Source organism: Quercus lobata, chromosome 10, assembly GCF_001633185.2.
Source record: "Quercus lobata isolate SW786 chromosome 10, ValleyOak3.0 Primary Assembly, whole genome shotgun sequence".
Classification (NCBI taxonomy): Eukaryota; Viridiplantae; Streptophyta; class Magnoliopsida; order Fagales; family Fagaceae; genus Quercus; species Quercus lobata.
In genome coordinates, this window is record NC_044913.1 from 48,647,946 (window position 1) to 48,672,814 (window position 24,869).

Here is a 24,869-nt window from a genome sequence, read left to right on the forward strand (position 1 = left end):
ATTCATAAGTCTTTATTATAAAATTTTTAACTTATTTTTAATGTATGTATGTATGCTTAAGTTATATTAAACTTTGTATATTATAGATTAAAATGCTAATAGTATTTTATTTTAAGTATTTTTACCTTCCAATATTTTTCTGTTGGATGCATTATTCATCAACTTTGACAAACAAATTTCAAATATAAATGTTTTTAATGTCAAATCTAACATTAAATTTTTGTTGTTGTTGTTGTAATTTCATTATTGGTTTTCTTCATAATTAATTACTTTTTACTTTATCTAACATGTTATATTTTATTCCTAAAGTTGTATATATTGCATGAGTTTGGTTTGATTTTTTTTTTCCTTTGACTTTTTAACGTATTTGCTTATGTATAGGTTTTTAAAAGCCATAATATTTTTATTAAGTACAAATATAATTTTGCCAACTTTCAACAAAAAAAAAAATTAATCCAAATGCGCAATAAGTTATAAGTGTTTAAGTTTATTTCATATTTCATATATAACATGTATATTATACTTATGAACTAGTATTAATTTTCTGACTATGCCCTTAATAATTTATATACTATTCAATTCTTTTTTTCAGTTCTTTTTTTTTTTATTTGTATCGAAAGAAATACGAAAAAAGTATTATTCAGAATATTAAAGTTTTTTTATGTGAAAACAGCATGGCAGATTCTAGGTTAACCTAACTTGTCAAAGACTAGGTAAGGTTCATATGGAAATAACAATCCGTTAGTTTATGGCCCATGCCCAATCTCACTTGAATCCAATTAGGTTTAACTTGAACCCAATTAATCCAACTTAAGGTCTAGTTGCGGGGCAAGTAGTCCTCCAAAAGTTTTAACACATCTTTTTAATATACGAAAAACCCTAATTTAAAAGAAAATCAAATCTCCTTTTAATTACAATCCTAAAATTACGATTAATCAAAAACCTATGATCTCCCCAAGCAATTAAATGTTCATAACCTAAAATTGGGTACCTTAATTTCATATAATAGCCTTCTATTTGGTATGACAACGTGCTCAGATGATCAAAAGTACAAATTTAATATAATAAATCTCATAAATATGGACTTTTTTTTCTTCAAGAACACCTTAATGTGGCTATAATTTGACAAAATTTAGAGTATAACTATAACCAGTTTTGATTTAGAGCATTTTGGCATATTTTTTGTTCAAGTGTAAAATAGTAAATGTAAACAAGCGCAGTATAAAAAGATATTTTCAACTAAACCAATATCATATAAAGAGAAGCTTATATAAGCAAAATTCTATATACTAGACATACTTTTCTAATATAATGAAGAAAGTTCATTTACCAAAAAAGTAAATATATATAATGAAGAAAGTTCTTCACAGACACCGGAAGCAACAAAGTATCCTGATCCCGTTGTAACTATATGAAAAAAAAAAAAAAAAAAAAAAAAAGCTAGCTTTATTTTATTCAGCAAAAAATAAAAAACAGATAACTATGTATTTCATTTCACCTCTGAATAATACAACAATAGTAGAAATGTAGAATCTTACACCAAGTGAAACTTCAATCTAAGAAATTATTTTATTAAATTCTTTGCAATCATGATTTCGTAACTAGGGTATTATTTTCATGTCTCTTAATCGCCCCACCCACAGGCCAATACTCTTCAATGTATTGGCATACCCAAAAAACCCAAACTCACGACTCTTGTTCATGCTACAAACATGTGGAAAATCAAAGTGCAAAGCTGCATCGAATGCCTTTGGACAAACAATTTCCTCCATGTTGGTCTTATAGAGCCCATACTTTTCAACGATCTCATCCCACACCCTTCCCTTCTTCTTCATCATCCCAACCCAATCAAACTTTTCATTCTCATCAAATGGCACAAACTCAACATCAAAGACCTCACAACACACCTTCCATAAGCTCTTCCACGTATAAACATCACCATTGGTGCAATTAAAGGCTTGGTTCTTGGCTCTTTCCGTTACCGCAGCCCAAATTTGTTGCTCCGCTAACACACGTGCATCTGACATGTCGCAGAAATTCTCCCATGTGTATTTTGTACCTGTTAGAATTATTGTTAAGTGATTAAACTCATCATCTCCTATTACCACAAATTTATCATGTTATTAAAGCAAAAAGTCATAAGTTTGATCTCTATTTATACTCTGCATCTCATTTAAATTGTTAACAATCTTATATGCTTATGTGCTGTACTCTATTTATTAAGGGAGAGTATTAGAATTATAATTAAATACCTGGATACCGAAAGGGCAGGCCTTGGTATTTACAGATAGTAGCATACACGCATAGAGTCAGCAATGCATTGTAGAAGCTCCTTGAGGATGCACCAACTATTATAGAAGAACGGTGCACAGAATATGAGAGTGATGGTGAGTATGAAGCCAAAAGGTCTTCTAAGGCATAATAGAAGTTAGGGTAGGGTAGTCGAGGCATGTCCTCATGAAAAGGAGGTTCATGATGCACAAGTTGGGTTCCAAGAACTGGATCAAAGATCGGACCCATGTAATGTTTGGTTCCGGTTTGCAATGTTATATGACATAGCCGTGAAGGTGTGGCTGATTTGAGAGATTTAATAACATTTTCAAGCATGGTAGAGTTGGCAGCTACGTTAGATTCTTCATTTTCACGTACTTGGATTGCTACCCAAAAGACATGGGTAATTTCATGGGCTATTGGGGCGAGATGTTTGAGTGTGTCATCAAAGTTTAAGGCGTCAAAAGTTATGTAATGGTCAAGGGTGGAGGAAGGGAACCATGTCGGCTTGGGGCGGCGAGCTGAGCCGTAGACTTTCCATGGACCACCAAGGGCCGTTGGACTCTTTAAAGCTTCAGCCAAGCTCAACCCTGCCATGCCTGTCACTCCCACAACCAGTGCTACTGGTGTGTTAGTGTTAGGGACCTCTTGCTCCATGAGAGAGAGAGAGTTTGATCTATTGGATTGGGTATAAGATATGAGTGGTGGAAGGCGTTGTTGTTGTTATCTGGTGTTTGGTGGCGTCAAAAATCAAAGAGAAATTTCATATGGTTGCTATCTGAGATTCTGAATTGGCTTTAGTAATCAGAGAGATTTTTATAACCTGATCTAAAAATGATAGAAAAATGAAATGAGCCTAGTAAGTGAATGATGTACAAAGACGGATTTATATATCATGTGACCATGCACAATTCTGATAAAAGTGATAACAAATGAAATGAGCTTAGAAAGTAATGACGTACAAAGATGGATTTATACACCATGAGAGCGCACAAAACTTACTTGATCTATGTGAATGTGACTTATGATCTCAATGTGACTTATGAGAGATCGACAAAAAGTAATAAGCCACACAAATTAGCAAGGTGTGAAATTGAACTTGCATAACCAAGTCGGCAAGTTGGTTTGGTTTGGAGATTTGAACGAGTGGAAGGAGTTGCTATATATTGACCGGCATTGGTGGGACCTCTCACTGATAAGTAAGAGCAATGTTAAGTAGACCCTTATATCATTTTCATAGACTTTAGTTTTATCTCTAAATTTGAACGTGTAATTTTAGAAATAATATATGATTACATTCCAATATTCATGTAAGAATAGGATGCGCTGTAATATTCACTATTAGCTGACTAAAAGTAATCGATTTTACATAAATTTTTACTAAAATTTATCTAAAATAGAAAGTCATTCACTCATTCTATGTAAAATTAATATAAAACCCTCGTTATAGAGTATTTTTTTATTCGTATGTTTTTATATGATCTATTGAACAAAAAAAAGTGCCAAAAAGCTCTAAATCAAAACTAGTTGTACTAAAATAAAAAATAAAAAAAGTACCCAATTTTAGGTTCTGAACATTTAATTGTGTGGGGGAGATCAACGGTTTTTGATTAATTGATATTTCAGGGTTGTAATTAAAAGGTGATTTGATTTTCTCTTAAATTAGGTTTTTTTATTTTATATATATATATATATATAATATTCAAACTTTTTGGGAACTACCTGCCCCCCAACTAGACCTCAATTTGGATTAGTTGGGTTCCAGTTCGACCCAATTGCATTCGATTAATATTGAGTTTGGGCCATAAACTTCTTGGACCATAACGTGTTATTATTCCTATATGAACCTTACCCAGTCTTTGACACATTAGGTTAATAGCCTAGAATGAGCCATATTGTTTTCACAAAATTTTTTTTTAATACACTGATTAACCCTTTTTTCCGTATTTCTTTCAATACAAATAAAATAAAATAAAAATGAAAAAAGAACTGAATTTTATATAAATTCTTAAGTTTACGGTCTGATAAAATAGTTTATAAGTTTAATAATTCCATAAAAGTGTATACATGTTATATATGAAACATGAAATAAACTTGAACACCTACAACTCATTGTGCTTTTGGATTAATTTTTTGTTTATTAAAAGTTGGCAAAATTATATTTGCACTTATAAAAAAAATTAAGGCTTCTAAAAACCTATACATAAGCAAATACGTTAAAAAGTCAAAAGAGAAAAATTAAATCAAACTCATGATACAACTTGTAGGGACTGGGTTCGAGCGCTCCTTCTATTGGATGAAAGGCCTCAAGCCCAACTAGCCCAATACAATAAATTTTTAGAGAATGAGTTTAAGAACTAGGTCTTAGTTCGAACCACAATCACTAGACACGGTTAGGTGTGGGCTGAGTAACAAGGAAATGGGTTAAAGTATGGAATTTTGTCCTCAGGTGTTTCGTCTAAGAAACTTAGTATTCTTCTTCTTCTTCTTTCAATATTAGGTTACAGGGGTTTTTAAGATCATGCAGACTGCCATAGCTTCCTCCTTTTTCTCTCCTCCTACTCTTTTTTCGCGATCCCCCATTCTTGGAGGGTCTCCCATATTATATACTTCTTTCCAGTCGATCTTGGCCCTCCACCTGTTAATCATGCAGGTCACTACTAGAGTACTCATCCCATCAGCCACCTTCCCAAATCCTCTGTGAGTTGCGGCAACCAAGCCCGCATTGTTCAGGGGTTATTTCCTCATTAATGCGGTCAGAACGTTAGTTGGGTGCATTTAATGCGAAGGTGACAGTTTCTCCTTGGATTGCTCCTGCATCATATGCCTATGGGTATCCTAATGTACTTATCCTTCCCCTGGGGGCGCTCTGGGAGACTGCCTTTACCGGTGTGCTGTTCTCTCCTCTTGGGATTTGGGATGCCGAGAGTAGGATCGTCTTCGGCAACGTTTCTAGGCCATTTGGGCTTTCTTTGTCTGTCCTCGGCCATTTCTCCCTCCTTGGCGCGGGCCTTGGGCCCAGTACAAAGTGGGCCGGGATTGTCAAGTTCTTTGGCCCCACACAACTTTAGGAATAAAATATAACAGGTTAAGTAAAGTAAAAAGTAATTAATTATGAAGAAAATCTATAATGAAATTACAAATATATATATATATATATATATATATATATGTATATATATATATATATATATATATTTAATATCAGATCTGACATTGAAAACATTTATATTTGAAAATTGGTTGTCAAGTTGGTGAGTAATGCATTAATATTTTTTAATAAATACTATTAGTATTTTAATCTATAATATACAAAGTTGAATATAATTTTTTTTTTTAAAACAAATATACACACAAGGAAGAGGGAAAGAGTTTTTAATACAAAGGCACACAACAACTTCATTTAAAAACTATGATAATTTTTAAGGGAGGGTTGACAAGTTATACTACACACAACGCACTATTTTATGCAATGTGAGACAATTATCATTTTTTAAAATTTTTTATTATAGAAATAAACACACACAAGTTTAATATAACTTTAAGTATACAAACATACATTAAAAATAAGTTAAAATTTTATAATAAAGACTTTATGAATGGGTTACTCAAAATCAAATACTGGCAAAAACTTTTTAGACAATAATAGAGTGCAATAACTGTTATTTATATTTTATTTTTTACGTTCGAATTTGGTCAGGTAATGTGTTGGGGATCTAGTATTTATACGTCTGCCTCCAACCCTGAACATAGTTTTGTCACTTTGGCTAAAAGTTATACTAAGTAACAGTAGTGTTACGTAGTAGACCATTATATTAGAATAGTGTTGAGAAAAATTTTCTATAACATTGAATAAATTTTAGCAAGCACAGCGGAAGCATAACCACACAAGAACACAAAGATTTACGTGGAAACCCTTTCTTCTTGAATGGAAAAACCACGGGACAAACTCCGAATAATTTCACTATATTAAATAGAGATTACAACACTTAGATATTACAACTTGAATAATTTCACCGTATATTTCTCACAATTTTCTCTTATTCTCTCTATTTTTCTCTTATCTTTTGCTTGCTCACTCACTCACACAGTTCTACCAGACTGCACTTAATCCTTGGTCTCACTTGCTGGGACTTCTCTTTTCTCTGGGACTTCACTTCTTCTCTCTGCCCCAAATGGCCGAATGGCCTTTCCAAAAAAAAAAAAAAAAACTCTCTTTTTCTTTTCACTCATTTCTCTTTCTCACCGTATATTTCTCACAATTTTCTCTTATTCCCTCTATTTTTCTCTTCTCTTTTGCTTGCTCACTCACTCACACAGTTCTGCCAGACTGCACTTAATCCTCGGTCTCACTTGCTGGGACTTCATTTTTCTCTGGGACTTCACTTCTTCTCTCTGCCCCAAATGGCCGAATGGCCTTTCCCTTTTATTTCTTTCACCTTTTCTTCTTTTCTTCCTTCCACACTCTTCCCATCAAATCACAATAAATGCAAACCACTTACTTTGACTTTACTTCAAACAAAATCTTTTTCTTCCACTCCTTAGAGAATCAACATTGGACAATGCTAATGCCAAATATTAGGAGAATTTGGCATTTTAAGCCTTAAAGGGTTCTGCATCAGGGAATGTTAAACGCAGGTATTGCAAATTTTTTTGCAATATAAAAAATATATATATATTTTAATCAACTTTCCCCGACATTTCTCTCTCCTCTCTCATAATTTATGTTCTCTTCTCTCTCTTCCTTCTCTCTTTCTCATCTACTCTCTCCTCTTTTCAAATCCAAACATCATCCACCTCCCAACATCTCACAATGGTTCATTTTTTCTGGTGGGTTGCGATACGGCGGGTTTTGTGGTTGTTTTTTTTTTTTTTTTTTTTTTTGGCTGTGACTGGTGCTTAAAGGAAGTGGTGGGTATGGCTAAGGTGAGTTGTGGGTCACGGAGATCGGAGTGGGTCACAGCATTGGTCACGGAGATCAGAGATTGGAGTGGGCTGAAGTGGGTTGTGGGTATGGCTGAAGTGGGTCACAGCGCGGGTCACGGCATGGGTCGCGGAGATCGAAGATTGGAGTGGGCTGAAGTGGGTTGTGGGTATGGCTAAAGTGGGTCACGGCGTGGGTCACGGTGATCGGAGATTGGAGATCAGAGTGGGCTGAAATGAGTTGTGGGTATGGCTGAAGTGGGTCACGGCATAGGTCACGGAGATTGAAGATCGGAGTGGGTTGTGGTATGGCTGAAGTGGGTCACGGCGAGGTCAATGTTTCTGGGTTTCTATTGTGAGGCTGGGTTTCTGTTGGCGAGTCCTGTGTTGCTTGGTTTCTGTTGTGACGCTGGTTTTTTTTTTTTTTTTTTTTTTTAATATGGGATTTTTGTTCTGATGGGATTTTAGAGGAACTCCTTTGTACATGTTGCTGGAATTAGTTAATCACAATGAGTACGAATCGTCGGCGGATATTTGGGCTTACTGAGTTGTGGTTGTAGAGTGAATATTTTTATATTGTTTTTATTTTACTTTATATTGTTTTAATGTGTAGTATGGTAAAATAGAATTTTGGGATGTTGAAAGAATTGTAAAATGGTATGGTATAAGTAATAAAGTGGCTTTTTGAGATAATAAAATAGAATAGGATAGAATTCTCTGATGCTGATGCTCTTAGGCCTTTGTATCTTTCTTTTCTTTTTTCTTAGCGTGTCCAACACGCCTAAGCCAACCAACCCAATAACTTATGCTGACTTTTGTACATGATGAAGAAAAGATAAGAAACATTAAAGACAAGCTCATTAAATGAGCATGTCTATTACAAGTGGGCTGAACTCATGGTGCAATGAACCCAACAAATAGTCTATAAATGATAAGAAAGGTGAAGGTTATCTATGGAATGCAAATAATAAAATAATTGAGGCCATATCATAGTCTATAAATTTCAAATCAACATCGTTATCCATTAGGTTCGTAACAGGATGAATTTAATTAAAGAATGAAAGGAAGATACGATTGAGAAAAGTAAAATTGAAAGAAAGATATGATTGAGAAAAGTAAAAGGGGCAGGTCAGATCAAGAACCAGTCCAATATGAGAAATAAAGAAAAGCACAAAGATTAGGAAGACGAAAAAGGAAGGAAAGACTTAGAGAGAGAGAGAGAGAGAGCTGAATTGAGGAAGAGGATTCAGCAGATCCTAGTAACCGGAAGATTCTGAAAAAATGGTGTAGTATTGTATTCCTTTAATCTTTGGCTGTGATGTCATGTGAGATTGAATGTAACGATTCCGTTCCAACTGTGTAGATATTGTCTGCTTTGGAGCTCATGCCTCTCACGATTTTGTTCTTTTTGACTGTGATGTCATGTGAGATAGGACGAGCAATTGGATGAGGGGGGTTATTTTAATTTCTGGTTTTTTTATTTTATTAAAATTGTTTAATTAAGAAATAAATTATTAAATTAAATTATTAAATTATGGTCAAAATAATGTCGTTTTGAGCAAGTTAATGGCAAATATGAGTGGTGAGTTAATAGAGGATTGAATTGAAGAAGTTTGAAATTTAGAGGACTAAAATGACAGAATGCAAACAAAGAAGACTGAAATGAAAAGTGATGAAATTTAGAAGGTGAGTTTTTGCATTTTGGCCTTTAAAATATGAAAATTTTCACATTAATTGTGAATATTTGTGTAAAATAGAAAAGGTAAACAAGTATAAAAATAAAACAAAACTTAGGTACAGTACTTAAGTGTTGTTCCTTAGATTCCCTTTTTAAGATTCTGCTATGTGGATTTTTTCTCGTGGGATGAAAATGTATTTTTAAGTTAAGTAGTCATATGGCTGAATCTTAAGATGGAAACTTAAGGAACAACACCTAAGGTACTGTACTTAAATTTTATCCATAAAAATATATTTTCAACTGAACCAATATTGTAAAAAGTGCAGCTCATATAAGCAAAAAAATTTATACAGCATACATATTTTTCTAATATAATGAAGAACTAATGATGAAGAAAGTTCATTTACCAAAAGAAGAAAAGAAAAGAAGAGAAAATATATATATATATATATATAGTCAAAACTTAGAGAAAATCCAATTAGATTTTAATTGGATTCTCAATTTTGCGCCATATGTCTTATTTAATTTTTAATTTTGAGCCAAGTGAATTATTGAGTGTTAAAATCAAAAGAGTCTAAATCCAATTAAATTCTAAATTGAATTTCAATTAGAGTCCAATTTGCTGCCACATGTCCATATAGGTTTTTAATTTTTGTGACAAATGAATTATTGGGTGTAAAAACCTAAGAGTTTAAAACTAATTAAATTCTAAATCATATATATATATATATATATATATATGAGAAACTATGCATTACATATATTAGAAATGTATGGTTTAAAAAAAGTTTAAGTTAATACCATGTATCATTTGAAAAGTATAATTATAATTGTATTTAATTGTACTCATACACATGCACGGAGCTACACACTAATATAAATAATGAAGAAAGTTCTTCAACGTAGCTAGATGCAACAAAATATCCTGATTTGGTAGTGAACAAAAAAAAAAAAAAAGCTAATAACTATATTTATTTCATTTCACCTTTGGATCATACACCAATAGTAGAATCTTACACCAAAGTGAAACATCAATCTAAGAAATTATTTTATTTACATTCTTTGCTACATTCCTCAAGCAATACACATCAAAGGAATCATGATTTCGTAACTAGGGTATTATTTTCATGTCTCTTAATCGCCCTACCCACATGCCAATACTCTTCAATGTATTGGCAAACCCAAAAAAACCAAACTCGCGACTCTTGTTCATGCTACAAACATGTGGAAAATCAAAATGCAGAACCGCATCGACTACCTCTAGACAAACAATTTCCTCCATGTTGGTCTTGTAGAGCCCATACTTTTCAACGATCTCATCCCACACCCTTCCCTTCTTCTTCATCATCCCAACCCAATCAAACTTTTCATTCTCATCAAATGGCACAAACTCTACATCAAAGATCTCACAACACACCTTCCAGAAGCACTTCCACGTAAAAACATCACCATTGGTGCAATTAAAGGCTTGGTTATTAGCTCTATCCGTTATCGCAGCCCAAATCTGTTGCTTCGTTAACACGCGTGCATCTGACATGTTGCAGAAATTCTCCCACGTGTATTTTGTACCTATTAGAATTATAGTTAAGTTATTAAACTCACCATCTCCTAATACCACAAATTTATCATGGTATTAAAGCAAAAAGTCATGATTTTGATCTTTGTTTATACTCTACATCTCATTTAAGTTGTTAAAAATATCATGTGTTAGGCTCCATTTATTAAGGGGAGTAATAGAAAGTTATGAATATTATTTCGGAATCCATTTCAGATTTTCTATTGAAACGAAATATTTCGGGGAACTCCTTCCTGTCCCATCTAACACTTCTCAGAACCATCAACTAGTAGCTGTAAGGCTGCTTGATCACTGTTCAGGCGTCACTTCCACATTAATGCGACTAGAGAGTTGGTTGGGATTCATTTAATGCGGAGGTAGCAGCTTTTTGAAGATATTTGTTGCCCTTCTCATTTCTTATCCCTTGTTCGACGTCTAACTCTTGGTAATGATGTAACTTCAAAGTAAGTCCATGATGATATGACTTCAAAGTAAGTCCATGATGATATGACACTCGTACTGACCTCGGACACATGTTGTTGAGATGGCTTTTATCCTCGGACGCTCATTGGACTTATCTCATATTATCTCTACTCCTCTCTTCACTCCATTCTCCTTATAATCTTATCTGGACCTCCTCGGATGGTCTAACGTCCTTGGATCGGGTCATAGGCCCAGTTAGTACTGCTTTAACAGTACTTCCTGATTAACTGGCCCCCACAATAACATTATAACAATTTGACCTTGGTCAAACCTCGGTTTGACTTCAAAAATCTTAAACATTTCCTTTTTTCAATTCATTGAATGGTTTGGATTTAAAAACTATGATATTTTTTTAATGAGTAAAATGAGGGATACTATGAATTTTTAATTTTGTTACATAAACCTTTATAAGCTGATATGTCACCAATGACCATTAAAAAAAAATTATCATATCTTTGAAATGATACACTAATTACATTACTTATTGCATCATTTATAAAGTTTTTTTTTTGGTTAATAAAATCAGCAGTAGCACTAACATTTTCCTTCTTTAATAGTCAATCTAAACTTAAAGCTCAGCTTAATTATAAAGTTTACGAACAGTGGTGCTCGATATGCCTAGTGAGTCAAATTTCACAGGGCTGCTAGTAAATTTTCAAAAGTCAATAAAGGCTACGGAAATATCAAAGAGAAATTTCATATGGTTGTTATCTGAATTGGCTTTACATTCTGATCTGAAAATGATAGAAAATGATAGTAAGTAAATGCAAAAGACGGATTTATACACCAAGTGAGCACGCACAACTTATTCAACCTATTTGATTGTGACTAGTTAGTAATTGACGAAAAGTAATAAGGCACACAAGTTAGCCAGTTGTGAAATTAGACCGTAAGCAAGCCAATAAGTTGGTTTAGTTTGGGGATTTGAAATGTATCATGCGGGGTTTGCTGGGACTATCGTTTGAACCACTCTTCTCTGAGTGCTAGGACAAAGACTCCTACCATCAAGTCATACCCTATGTGGTTTTCATCCCTAAACTTCTTGAATATCTAATATAGACTATTTTGATATAGCCTCCTACCTACGTAACACTACTATCAGGGATGGCTCTACCCTTTGTTCAAGGGGTTCAAATGAACCCCCTGACTTAAAAAAAATATATATATTATATATATTTATAATATTTTTTGTTAGTTTAATACTTTAATTTATTCTTAAAAATATTTTTACACACCCTTACTATAAGTATTTTCATCTCTAAGAGTATGAGTAAGTGCTTGTAAACTGTAAGTGTCACTCTTTATTATAAATTTATATTATATGTGTGTGAGTGTGTCTAATATTAATTGTGTACATTACTTTTTATTATAATATTATTTGTGTGAATAATGATGTGTGTGGATAATTGTGTGTCTATAGTATAAATATAATATAATTTTATATAATTTAATAATTAGGAAATAGAAAGGGTTTATTACTTGTGTGTGTATTGTTATCATGTTATAATAACTTTTTGTTATATAGTCAGAAATATTCAAGAAGAAAAATGGTAAAGTTAGTGATTGCTTAAACATTTAATTGGTAAAGTAGACGCGTAGTGTATTACTCCTATTTTATGTATAAATGAATATGGTTATATGTGTTAGTAATTAATACAGAGCCAATAAGTTAAGTTTATTCATTTAGTTTAAAATATTTTTATAAAAACGATGACAAATTAATAGATAATAAAAACTGCATAAAAATAAAAATGTTTGCCAAACTTAACAAAATAAAATGGTCATAACTACCCACATTGGAAATAAATACTCATAATAAACTATCATGTAACAATTCAAAATTTGAAAATTTGTAGAAGGAAATTGTAAAACTTTATTTATTTTGTTTTTGTCGATAACTTGATATATTCAAGTTCTCTTTTTATTAAAAAAAAAAATTTAATTTAGTTTCTTAATAATCCCTTAAACAAAATTCATGGAGCAACCACTAACTACGCTGTTACTTAGTATGACTTTTAGCCAAAGTGACAAAACAATGTTCAGGGCTGGAGGTAGACGTGTCAATAGTTATAGCACTCTATTTTAGACTAAAGAGTTTTTTCCAGTATCTGACTTATTGAGTCAATCCGTCTAAGTTGATCTAACCCAACCCATTCATAAGTCTTTATTATAAAAATTTTAACTTATTTTTAATGTATGTACGTATGCTTAAGTTATATTAAACTTTGTATATTATAGATTAAAATGCTAATAGTATTTTATTTTAAGTATTTTTACCTTCCAATATTTTTCTGTTGGATGCATTATTCATCAACTTTGACAAACAATTTTCAAATATAACTGTTTTTAATGTCAAATCTAACATTAAATTTTTGTTGTTGTAATTTCATTATTGATTTTCTTCATAATTAATTACTTTTTACTTTATCTAACATGTTATATTCTATTCCTAAAGTTGTATATATTGCATGAGTTTGGTTTTTTTTTTTTTTTTTTTCGTTTGACTTTTTTAACGTATTTGCTTATGTATAGGGTTTAAAAGCCTTAATATTTTTATTAAGTATAAATATTTGCCAACTTTCAAAAAAAAAAAAAAAAAAAAATCCAATAGCGCAATAAGTTATAAGTGTTTAAGTTTATTTCATATTTCATATATAACATGTATAAATTTTTATGAAATTATTATACTTATGAACTAGTATTAATTTTCTGACTATGCCCTTAATAATTTATATACTATTCAATTCTTTTTTTCAGTTCTTTTTTTTATTATTTGTATCGAAAGAAATACGAAAAAAAGTAGTTATTCAGAATATTAAAATTTTTTTTATGTGAAAACAACATGGCAGATTCTAGGTTAACCTAACTTGTCAAAGACTAGGTAAGGTTTCATATAGAAATAACAATCCATAAGTTTATGGCCCATACCCAATCTCACTTGAATCAAATTACTTGAACACAATTAACCCAACTAACCCAACTTGAGGTCTAGTTGCGGGGCAAGTAGTCCTCCAAAAGTTTGAATATATCTTTTTAATATACGAAAAACCCTAATTTAAAAGAAAATCAAATCTCCTTTTAATTACAATCCTAAAACTACTATTAATCAAAAACCTATGATCTCCCCAAGCAATTAAATGTTCAGAACCTAAAATTGGGTACCTTAATTTCATATAATAGCCTTCTATTTGGTATGAAAATGTGCTCAGATGATCAAAAGTACAAATTTAATATAATAAATCTTATAAATATGGACTTTTTTTTCTTCGAGAACACCTTAACGTGGCTATAATTTGACAAAATTTAGAGTATAACTATAACCAGTTTTGATTTAGAGCATTTTGGCATATTTTTTGTTCAAGTGTAAAATAGTAAATGTAAACAAGCGCAGTATAAAAAGATATTTTCAACTAAACCAATATCGTATAAAGAGAAGCTCATATAAGCAAAATTCTATATAGTATACATACTTTTCTAATATTGAAGAAAGTTCATTTACCAAAAAAACAAATCTAATCTAATCTAATCTAATACCATATATAATAGCAGAAACCTTTAAGGAGATTCTGCCACGTTTAAATTAAAAGGCGATAAATTACAATGTTTGGTAAGGTTACGACACCGTTTAAAAGCGATAATGTTTCACTACACTGTTTGAGAGCCCGTATAAAAAGGAAACTAACCGCTTAAAAAAAATTAAAAAAGAAAGATTGCTACGCGGAGAAAGGAGAAAGCAGAAAGAGAGAGACAGAGTCTGAGAAAGATACACAATCAATCACAAAGAGAGACAGAGTAGTACGGTGTGAAGAGAGAAATATCTAAGTTCCACCGTTATGGTCAGTTTTTCCACCACCGGTAATTTTTCTCCCCTTTCTTATTTCTGGGTATGAAATATGACTTAATGTAATATGACTTAGTTTTTGGGTATTTTGGTTGGGTAGGTATAGATTTAGATATTTGCTTTGATGTTTTGGGATTTTCTGTTACGGTTTGTAGATTTCAGAATAGCGTTGTTAATTTTCCTCAGATTCTCTCTCTGTTGTGTAATTTACCATTTTCTGCCATCTTCAATTCGGCCCACTTTATTACTGTATGCATGTTCCGTTCCTAACCAACAGACAGAGGAAAAAAGAAAATCCAAAAGCGCAAACCAATTTTGCCTCTTCAGAAATTGAACAGACCTCTTCTCTTTAATCAACAACCAATAGCATCTCTTACAATCTAACCCATCTTAGCTTAGAATAGAAAAAAAGAGAGAGAGGTTATTATGCATTCTAGAACAGCCGCTAAAGACAGAGAAATCTCAGGGTCAGCGAGTTTTTTTGGTCCAGCATATAGAGAGAGAGAAATCTGAAGGACACTGCCACTGTCAGGCCAGCCTCCTGCACCGTAAGACTAAAAAATTTCAATGATGGGGGGTTATGCAACAATGAAATGGGCCACAATAGCTTTTATTGGTAAGCTAATATAATCTTGGAATCCTACAATATATGTTTCGTTGCTTGCTGCTGTGTCTATGGTGTTACTAAATGGGAGCTGATATGAATTTTTGGGTTTCTTTGAATGCAGATGAAAATTTGCATTGTTCTATATATGTTATTTTGATATTCTATATATTTGTTTTTATTGCATTCCACATGTTCAATGAAATCCCTTTTAGACTTAATTAGTGATGATTGGATTCAATTTTTGCCGCCCTCATACCATGATAAATCTAAATGATTTATTCATTTATGAACAATGAATTTGAACTAAAAATTTCGAGGATGAAGTCTAGAAGATATCAACATGGTGGAAAAAATGAATTATGAAACAAATGTGAGGCAATTGGTAGTATTACATAGCATGTACATATTTTTTTTCATGGCTATGCAATTGATTGGGAGGCTCTTAAACACTACCCCACAGCCCCACTACCAAATACACATCTATATCCTGGAATCCATGGGCCCTAACTTTGATAATGACCCATGTAAAATTTGGATGACAAAGAAAAGAATTTGAGTGAATGGAATTATTGAAATTTAAACTTTAGCACAAAATCAGAGTAAAAGAATGCTATTAGTCTTATTTTATTGATTCCTTCTTGATGAGAAGCAAATGTAGAAGCCACAGAAACAGTTTCATTCTTGGTCTACACCATTGAGAGATCAGCAAAATCTTAAGCAACTTGGAGTCAACAAGCCTACAGCTCTTGCTTTTATGCTCTTTGCTTTCATGTGTAAGTTTCAAGTTCTGCTTTTTTTGCTATCTAGGTTTTTTTAGTAGATTTGGTTTAGCTTTAGCTTAATTGCCTGTTTGGTTTTATTTGTATAATTGTTTAGGTATGTGTTAATGAAGATTTTTTATTTTATTTTATTCTTTATAAGTTATTGAGTTTATCAAATCTGAAAAAACACAGAGCTTAGGAAAACAAAAAGAGAAAGCTATTTATTCAAAAAAAATTCTCTTAGTATTGGGTGTTCGCATTTGGACCCACAATAAGTATATTAGCCAGTCAGTTGACCAAATGGCCAAATCACTAACACACTAGCACTAGACTAGGTGTAGAATAGCAATCTGTGAATAATGCTACAACATAGCAACAAAGAACCACAATGATCGACTAGCAGTGTGGTTTTAGAATCAATTCCCGTCTTATGAACTGATAAATGTCTTATGGACTTGCATATTACTGCTGTCATGAATTTTTATGTTACCAAATGTGGTCTAAATTTGCTGAATTTTATGATTAGTTACAATTGTTTTCTTATTAGCTTGCTATACTTTTTGCACAAATTCTTTTATTTATGGATATGCTTATTTACCTATGTTGATTTCAAGGGAGGGTGGCATTGACAAATTGTTACTTTCTAATTGGAAGAGTTAAGAGTTCCAATATGGTCAGTATATTTTGTTTTAGTATGTCTAATCTTTTTAGAATATTTGAAAATGAACCAAATGCTAAAATCTTAAATTGGGTTTCATGACTTAGTTTTGGGTATTTTGGTTGGGTTTTAGTTTTTTGGGTTAGATTTGTATTTTGGTTTGGGTTTCTATATCAAAGCCAGAATTTTTTCCTTTCCTTCGATTTGAATATAACTAAGATTTATGACTTAGTTTTGGGTATTTTGGTTCGGTTTTAGGTTTTTGGGATAGATTTGTGTTTTGGGTTTTTGGGTTTCTGTATCAAAGCTTTGTCTTTTTAGTTTATATTCTCTATTTGTCTTTTAACGTCGTGAATGATTTCAGGAATATAGCACTAACGCAGAAGATTAACCTCAAGTCGAACTGTGGACCTGTCAAGGTAAAAAAGAACCTTTGTTTGGGTTTTTTAATGCTATAGTTAATTATTTATTTATTTTTTTTAAGAATTCCGTAAGAAACTTTTATTGAAAAAAACACATAAGCTCCGGCACCTTCAAGAAAGAATAGCAACAAAAGCCTCCAAAACAAATGTATTTACAAAAACTTAACAATACTACTAACCCATCTAACAAATTATGTGCCTAGAATTTGGTGATAATTTGTTAATCCAGTTACAGATTTTAATAAATACAAATTGATCCCTCCAATCTCGGATTGAAGCCTGATACATAATCTCTTCATGCTATAAAATAAGCTGTCGTGTATCACCTGCAATTTATTTATTTATTTATTTTTATACTGTTTGTTCAATAATGTGTATGTGTTTTTCTTTCTACTATGCATTTTAAATTTTATACTTATGTGGGAAAGGGTCAAAAAGAAAGAAAGAAAAATTTAGGAATAGGGAGGACATGGTATGTGTAGAGTGTCTCAGGTGAATTGGAGAACTATGTTGAATCATTCATACATTAAGAAGTTTCTTCCTGCCTAAAATTTTATTTAAAAAAAAAAAAAAATTATGAAATTGATGTAGAAATAATAGTCTATCTGAAGTGAAGGAAATGTCTATAGTTAGTGAAAAGAAGGAATTTTAGCACCAATCATGTTCTCTAATGTATAAGTCTAACTAATTGATGTGTTTAAATTTGTTCAAAATGAGATTTTAGATGCAATTCCTCCAGCATGTATGTGCTTCAACTTTGGACAGATTTTGTAAAAATTTCTAAAGAACTATTTGAATTACAACTTATCAAAAAAATAAAACTGCTTGAATTACAAGAATTATGTGCTTTTAATTATTAACAAAAATTTGATTGACACTATGGTGCTTATGACCATTACACACTTGAAACTTCCATGGTGGAAATTTGGTGGCTGGGATTGTAAGATGCATTCTTAGAATTCGGACTACAAAAGATGCAAAGTGTAACTTGGAAGGGAAAAAATATGTATTTATTTATTTTTTCCAATTTTGTTTAGGTTCTTTTGTTCTTTTATGGCTTTTAGGGATTTAATTTAGATGCTGTTTGTGTATTAAAAGTTGCAATTATTAACTATGCTTGATGCATTTTTATCTATTTAAGAATAGAACATCAATCTTAGGCATCTACATTCCAATTTGGATTTCCCTAGCAGAGGTGTAAGTGATTCTGTTGCTTAGTGCTAAGTGTTAGCTATAAAAGATCTTATAATACTTTTAGCTACATCCGAATTCCTTTGAACTATCAGCTATGCTTTCTCTTATCAATTAGTTACTCTATCAAAGTCATTTAGATTCAAACCATCAAATTTAGAGAATTTAAGGTGGTTTTTTTTTTTTTTCATAAAGGTTTGATTTTGGTTTTTCCACATTTAAATTTTTCTTCTTAAAGTGTTTCTACTAATAGAAATTAAAATATTGTTTCTTTGTATCTATATGTTGGAATTTTACCTTTTAATATTATTGAATATGCTCTCCTTAGTTTTCGTGATTGTTATAGATCAATAGAAATAGTTTGAATGGATTATGAATATAGGTGCACTTCTACTATTGAAAGAATTTTTTGGAACGTGGGGCTCAAAAGGTTGTATTAGTTTCTATCTTTTCAAAGGTTATGTTTAAATAGGTCTTCATTATGCTATTTCCTCGAGTAGGACAACAATGACCTTTTACCACACCAAAGAATCCAGTTTGTTCCTATTGTGTATACCTTTGGAGTTGGCACGTTCAAGATGGACTACATTTGTGGGGGTTCATATGTGCTATAGTTTTTGCAGGTGGATGGTGATGTTTCAATTCATCCGAGTGAAATAGAGCTGGCACTTCAGTGCATCATGGACAGAATATGGGTAATCTAACTAAATTGTTTTTTGGTTAAAGAGATCTTAGACTTAATTTTCTGCTATTGGGGAATTTTGAACTTTTGGCATTGTTATTGAACCTGACTCTATATTACACAATTGTCATTTTTGTTTTTTGAAGTGATTGACATTAACAAGCCTTTCTTAAAAATATTAACTGTTGTACATCATGCTGAGTGCCTTAAATATTGTTAGGAGCTTTTGGAACTTCAGAAAAAGATGGGAACATGTTTATAGGCTTTAATATTTTCACCCAATATACGGTCAAGAGTGTAAAAAGTATACTTACAAGTAGAACAAATGATGGACGCACTGCATTACCCAAATGAATTTCAATGAATTTTATTGTATTGTTATGTTAAATTGATGGTATTTTAAATATGTTAAATGTTCCCGCACATTGTGCGGGTTAAATGTTAGTATATATAATGAAGAAAGTTCTTCACAGACACCGGAAGCAACAAAGTGCAACAAAGTATCCTGATCCCATTGTAACTATATGAAAAAAAAAAAAGCTAGCTTTATTTTATTCAGCAAAAAATAAAAAACAGATAACTATGTATTTCATTTCACCTCTCAATAATACAACAATAGTAGAATCTTACACCAAGTGAAACTTCAATCTAAGAAATTATTTTATTACATTCTTTGCAATCATGATTTCGTAACTAGGGTATTATTTTCATGTCTCTTAATCGTCCCACCCACATGCCAATACTCTTCAATGTATTGGCATACCCAAAAAATCCAAACTCACAACTCTTGTTCATGCTACAAACATGTTGAAAATCAAAATGCAAAGCTAAATCGCATGCCTCTGGACAAACAATTTCCTCCATGTTGGTCTTATAGAGCCCATACTTTTCAACGATCTCATCCCACACCCTTCCCTTCTTCTTCATCATCCCAACCCAATCAAACTTTTCATTCTCATCAAATGGCACAAACTCAACATCAAAGACCTCACAACACACCTTCCATAAGCTCTTCCACGTATAAACATCACCATTGGTGCAATTAAAGGCTTGGTTCTTGGCTCTTTCCGTTACCGCAGCCCAAATTTGTTGCTCCGCTAACACACGTGCATCTGACATGTCGCAGAAATTCTCCCATGTGTATTTTGTACTTGCTAGAATTTTTATTAAGTGATTAAATTCATCATTTCCTAATACCACAAATTTATCATGATATTAAATCAAAAAATCATGAGTTTGATCTCTATTTATATTTTGCATCTCATTTAAATTGTTAAAAATCTCATGTGCTGTGCTCTATTTATTATGGGAGAGTATTAGAATTATAATTAAATACCTGGATACCGAAAGGGCAAGCCTTGGTATTTACAGATAGTAGCATACACGCATAGAGTCAGCAATACATTGTAGAAGCTCCTTGAGGATGCACCAACTATTCTAGAAGAACGGTGCACAGAATATGAGAGTGATGGTGAGTATGAAGCCAAAAGGTCTTCTAAGGCATAATAGAAGTTAGGATAGGGTAGTCGAGGCATGTCCTCATGAAATGGAGGTTCATGATGCACAAGTTGGGTTCCAAGAACTGGATCAAAGATCGGACCCATGTAATGTTTGGTTCCGGTTTGCAATGTTATATGACATAGCCGTGAAGGTGTGGCTGATTTGAGAGCTTTAATAACATTTTCAAGCATGGTAGAGTTGGCAGCTACGTTAGATTCTTCATTTTCACGTACTTGGATTGCTACCCAAAAGACGTGGGTAATTTCATGGGCTATTGGGGCGAGATGTTTGAGTGTGTCATCAAAGTTTAAGGCATCAAAAGTTATGTAATGGTCAAGGGTGGAGGAAGGGAACCATGTCGGCTTGGGGCGGCGAGCTGAGCCGTAGACTTTCCATGGACCACCAAGGGCTGTTGGACTCTTTAAAGCTTCAGCCAAGCTCAACCCTACCATGCCTGTCACTCCCACAACCAGTGCTACTGGTGTGTTGGTGTTAGGGACCTCTTGCTCCATGAGAGAGAGAGAGAGAGAGAGAGAAAGAGAGGGAGAGAGAGAGTTTGATCTATTGGATTGGGTATAAGATATGAGTGGTGGAAGGCGTTGTTGTTGTTATAAGGTGTTTGGTGGCGTCAAAAATCAAAGAGAAATTTCATATGGTTGCTATCTGAATTGCCTTTACTAATCAGAGAGATTTTTATAACCTGATCTAAAAATGATAGAAAAATGAAATGAGCTTAGTAAGTCGGCAAGTTGGTTTGGAGATTTGAACAAGTGGAAGGACGAAGGAGTTGCTATATATTGACCGGCATTGGTGGGACCTCTCTCGCTGCTAAGGAAGAGCAATGTTAGGTAGACCCTTACATCATTTTCATAGACTTTAGTTTTATCTCTAAATTTGAATGTGTAATTTTAGGAAATAATATATGATTACATTCCAATATTCATGTAAGAATAGGATGGGCTGTAATATTCACTATTAACTGACTAAAAGTAATCGAAATTTACATAAATTTTTACTAAAATTTATCTAAAATAGAAAGTCATTCACTTATTCTATGTAAAATTAATATAAAACCTTCGTTATAGAGTATTTTTTTTATTCGTTCATTCTACGTAAAATTAATATAAAACCCTCGTTATAGAGTATTTTTTTATTCGTATGTTTTTATATGATCTATTGAACAAAAAAAAGTGCCAAAATGCTCAAAATCAAAATTAGTTGTACTAAAAAAAAAGTACCCAATTTTTGGTTCTGAACATTTAATTGTGTGGGGGAGATCAACGGTTTTTGATTAATTGATATTTCTGGGTTGTAATTAAAAGGAGATTTGATTTTCTCTTAAATTAGGTTTTTTTATTATATATATATATATATATATATATATATAATATTCAAACTTTTTGTGAACTACTTGCCCCACAACTAGACCTCAAAAAAAAAAAAAAAAACTAGACCTCAATTTGGATTAGTCGGGTTCCAGTTCGACCCAATTGCATTCGATTAATATTGAGTTCGGGCCATAAACTTCTTGGACCATAACGTGTTATTATTCTTTTTTTTTTTTTTTTTTTTGAGAAACCGGAAAGAACTTGTCATTAAACATGCAGGAAAATTCTGTTAGCAGTTACAAGCTCTGTTACATTACGATGAATGTCCTTTAACCATACTTGTGGTACATACAAATTCTTCGCTAGCTTAGCGAGTTTGTTTGCAACGTTGTTACCCTGGCGCTTGGTGTGAGTGAAAGTAGCCGACCTAAATGTTGATGCTAGGGAGCGGGATTCTTGAATAATGTGCCCAAATGCTGACATGCATGGTTGCTCTGCAGTGAGGAGTTTAAAGATAAACTCTGAATCGCCTTCGAAAACCACATCCTGAAGCCCAAGTTCAATTGCAAATACTATGGATCTCCTGCAAGCCAACGCTTCCAAAGCTGCCACAGTTGGAGGCAAATGGATTTGTTCCGATAGCGCTGCAATGACCAAGCCCTCTGAATCACGTACAACCACACCCAGACCTGCTGCAGCGATGTCCGGAAAAGTAGCGCCATCAAAATTTACCTTGTAAACTGAAGGCAATGGTGGCAGCCAGTGAGTTGGATGGTGCACCGTTAGTTGGGTTCTCGGTTCTTCTTGGACTGAATGAAACTCTCTTAAGCGCTCCACAGCATCTTTGTATATTTTCTCAATTGGCAGAGAAGGTGAGCCCAACCTCCTTGCGTTTCGTTCATGCCAGATACTCCACCCAATAAAGGCAAAGAGCTCAGCCAAGTTTGGAATTTTCTGGGCGAGGATTCCTTGTAGCAAGTCATGGAAACTAGCAAAATTTTCGTTCAAGAATTCTCTGCACTTTTCCAGTTCCCACCAAACTTGTTTGATCATTTGGCAGCCCCATATTGCATGGACTCCATCTTCAATTCCACCTCCACAACGTTCACAGGTTGAGTCTTGAATGATATTCCTCTTCTGTAGGTTCTTTTTTGTTGGAAGGGAGTCATTGGCCGCACGCCACAAGAAATGACGAATTTTGTTTGGCACATTCAGTGACCAAAGCTCCTGCCAGAAAGGCTTCTGAGCCGCTGAGTTTGAAGTGCCAGGAACCGCTGCCTCTGCTGCCTATAATAGAAGTCGGTATGCTAATTTAGTGGTGTAATAACCATTCGTCGTTTCAGCCCATATCAACCTGTCCTCTTTGCCATTGAAACTCAAAGGTAGGCTAAGGATTGCTTCAGCTTCATGTGGCAGAAATTCCTCACGCATCCGATCCTCCATCCAACGTCTATTTTCCTCATCAATAAGAGCACAGACTCGAGTGTTGTTGGGGAAGTTTTTCTGCGGTGACACCACACGACTAGAGAACAAGTCAGGTAGCCACTTGTCCCCACGGATCCTGACAGATTGTCCATCTCCAATTCTCCATTTTGACCCCATCCTCACCACCCCTTGTGCTTTTAGAATGCTTTGCCAAGCATATGAGCCATTCTCCTTCACCCCCTCATCCAGAATTGAACAATTGGGAAAATATTTAGCTTTAAAGACCTTGTAGAAGAGAGAGTCTTTGTTATGGATCAATCTCCAAACTTGCTTGCCTAGCATAGCAATATTGAAGAGTTCAATATCCTTGAATCCCAACCCTTCGTGGCTCTTTGACTTGCACAATTTTTTGCATCCCACCCAATGAATTTTTCGTGCTTCCCCCTTATAGCCCCACCAAAATTTCCGAATTAGAGATTCAATATCCTTGCATAGACTTTTTGGGAGTTTGAAGCATCCCATGGTGAAAGTGGGCATAGCTTGAAGGACCACTTTTATCAACACTTCTCTACCGCCTTGTGATAGTAATCTTTCTTTCCACCCTTGCATCTTTTGCCAAATCCTCTCCCTAATGTAATCTCTCTAACGTGTTATTATTCCTATAGGACCTTACCCAGTCTTTGACACATTAGGTTAATTAGCCTAGAATGAGCCATATTGTTTTCACAAAAATCTTTAAGACACTGATTAACCCTTTTTTCCGTATTTCTTTCAATACAAATGAAAGAAAAAAATGAAAAAAGAATTGAATTTTATATAAAGTATTAAGTTTACGGTCTGATAAATTATAATAGTTTATAAGTTTAATAATTCCATAAAAGTGTATACATGTTATATATGAAACATGAAATAAACTTGAACACCTATAACTTATAACTTATTGTGCTTTTAGATTAATTTTTTGTTTATTGAAAGTTGGAAAAATTATATTTGCCCTTATAAAAATAAAAAATAAATAAGGCTTCCAAAAACCTATACATAAGCAAATACGTTAAAAAGTCAAAAGAGAGAAATTAAATCAAACTCATGATACAACTTTAGGAATAAAATATAACAGGTTAGGTAAAGTAAAAAGTAATTAATTATGAAGAAAATCTATAATGAAATTAAAAAAAAAAAAATTATTTAATATTAGATCTGACATTGAAAACATTTATATTTGAAAATTGGTTGTCAAGTTGGTGAGTAATGCATTAATATTTTTTAATAAAATACTATTAGTATTTTAATCTATAATATACAAAGTTTAATATATATATATATATATTTATTTATTTATATTTTAAGAAACAAATACACACGCAAGGAAGAGAGAAAGATGTTTTAATATAAAAGCACACAACAACTCTATTTAAAAGCTATGATAATTTTTAAGGGAGTGTGGGCAAGTTATACTACACACAACGTACTATTTTATGTAATGTGAGATAATTATCATTTTTTAAAATTTTTTATTATAGAAACAAACACACAACAAGTTTAAT

At 32.9% G+C, this 24,869-nt stretch overlaps 2 protein-coding genes and 1 long non-coding RNA gene across 6 annotated transcripts; 1 reads left to right on the top strand and 2 right to left on the bottom strand.

The window, feature by feature from the left end:
* Window positions 1-1,566: 1,566 nt before the first annotated feature.
* Window positions 1,567-21,474, bottom strand: LOC115963631 (3-oxo-Delta(4,5)-steroid 5-beta-reductase-like). Of its 2 annotated transcripts, none has more exons than XM_031082717.1 (3): window positions 21,085-21,474; window positions 2,253-2,940; window positions 1,567-2,059 (listed from the first exon to the last, which is right to left on the bottom strand). In XM_031082717.1, exons 2-3 carry the CDS (start codon window positions 2,926-2,928, stop codon window positions 1,602-1,604), a joined length of 1,134 nt encoding a protein of 377 aa, XP_030938577.1. In that variant the 5' UTR covers window positions 2,929-2,940; window positions 21,085-21,474; the 3' UTR covers window positions 1,567-1,601. The 2 variants fall into 2 exon arrangements, with proteins under 2 accessions (XP_030938577.1, XP_030938578.1); XM_031082718.1 differs by lacking the exon at window positions 21,085-21,474 and adding an exon at window positions 8,402-8,415 and having other exon boundaries at window positions 2,253-2,941.
* LOC115963630 (3-oxo-Delta(4,5)-steroid 5-beta-reductase-like) lies at window positions 9,894-21,102 on the bottom strand. 3 transcript variants are annotated; one of them, XM_031082716.1, is made up of 2 exons: window positions 20,409-21,102; window positions 9,894-10,441 (listed from the first exon to the last, which is right to left on the bottom strand). In XM_031082716.1, exons 1-2 carry the CDS (start codon window positions 21,082-21,084, stop codon window positions 9,984-9,986), a joined length of 1,134 nt encoding a protein of 377 aa, XP_030938576.1. In that variant the 5' UTR covers window positions 21,085-21,102; the 3' UTR covers window positions 9,894-9,983. The 3 variants fall into 3 exon arrangements, with proteins under 3 accessions (XP_030938576.1, XP_030938574.1, XP_030938573.1); XM_031082714.1 differs by lacking the exon at window positions 9,894-10,441 and adding an exon at window positions 19,639-20,223; XM_031082713.1 differs by lacking the exon at window positions 9,894-10,441 and adding an exon at window positions 19,639-20,226.
* LOC115963632 lies at window positions 14,643-19,214 on the top strand. The gene is made up of 2 exons (XR_004085860.1): window positions 14,643-14,765; window positions 15,218-19,214. It is a non-coding gene; the product is annotated as an uncharacterized LOC115963632 (long non-coding RNA).
* Window positions 21,475-24,869: the final 3,395 nt, after the last annotated feature.

Coding starts and splice junctions, on each gene's coding strand:
- LOC115963630 (XM_031082713.1), bottom strand. CDS start 21,084: ATGGAGCAAGAGGTCCCTAACACCAACACACCAGTAGCACTGGTTGTG. Junction 20,227..20,408: donor CTTGCCCTTTCGGTATCCAG/GTATTTAATTAT, acceptor TAAAAATTCTAG/CAAGTACAAAATACACATGG.
- LOC115963631 (XM_031082717.1), bottom strand. CDS start 2,928: ATGGAGCAAGAGGTCCCTAACACTAACACACCAGTAGCACTGGTTGTG. Junction 2,060..2,252: donor CCTGCCCTTTCGGTATCCAG/GTATTTAATTAT, acceptor TAATTCTAACAG/GTACAAAATACACATGGGAG.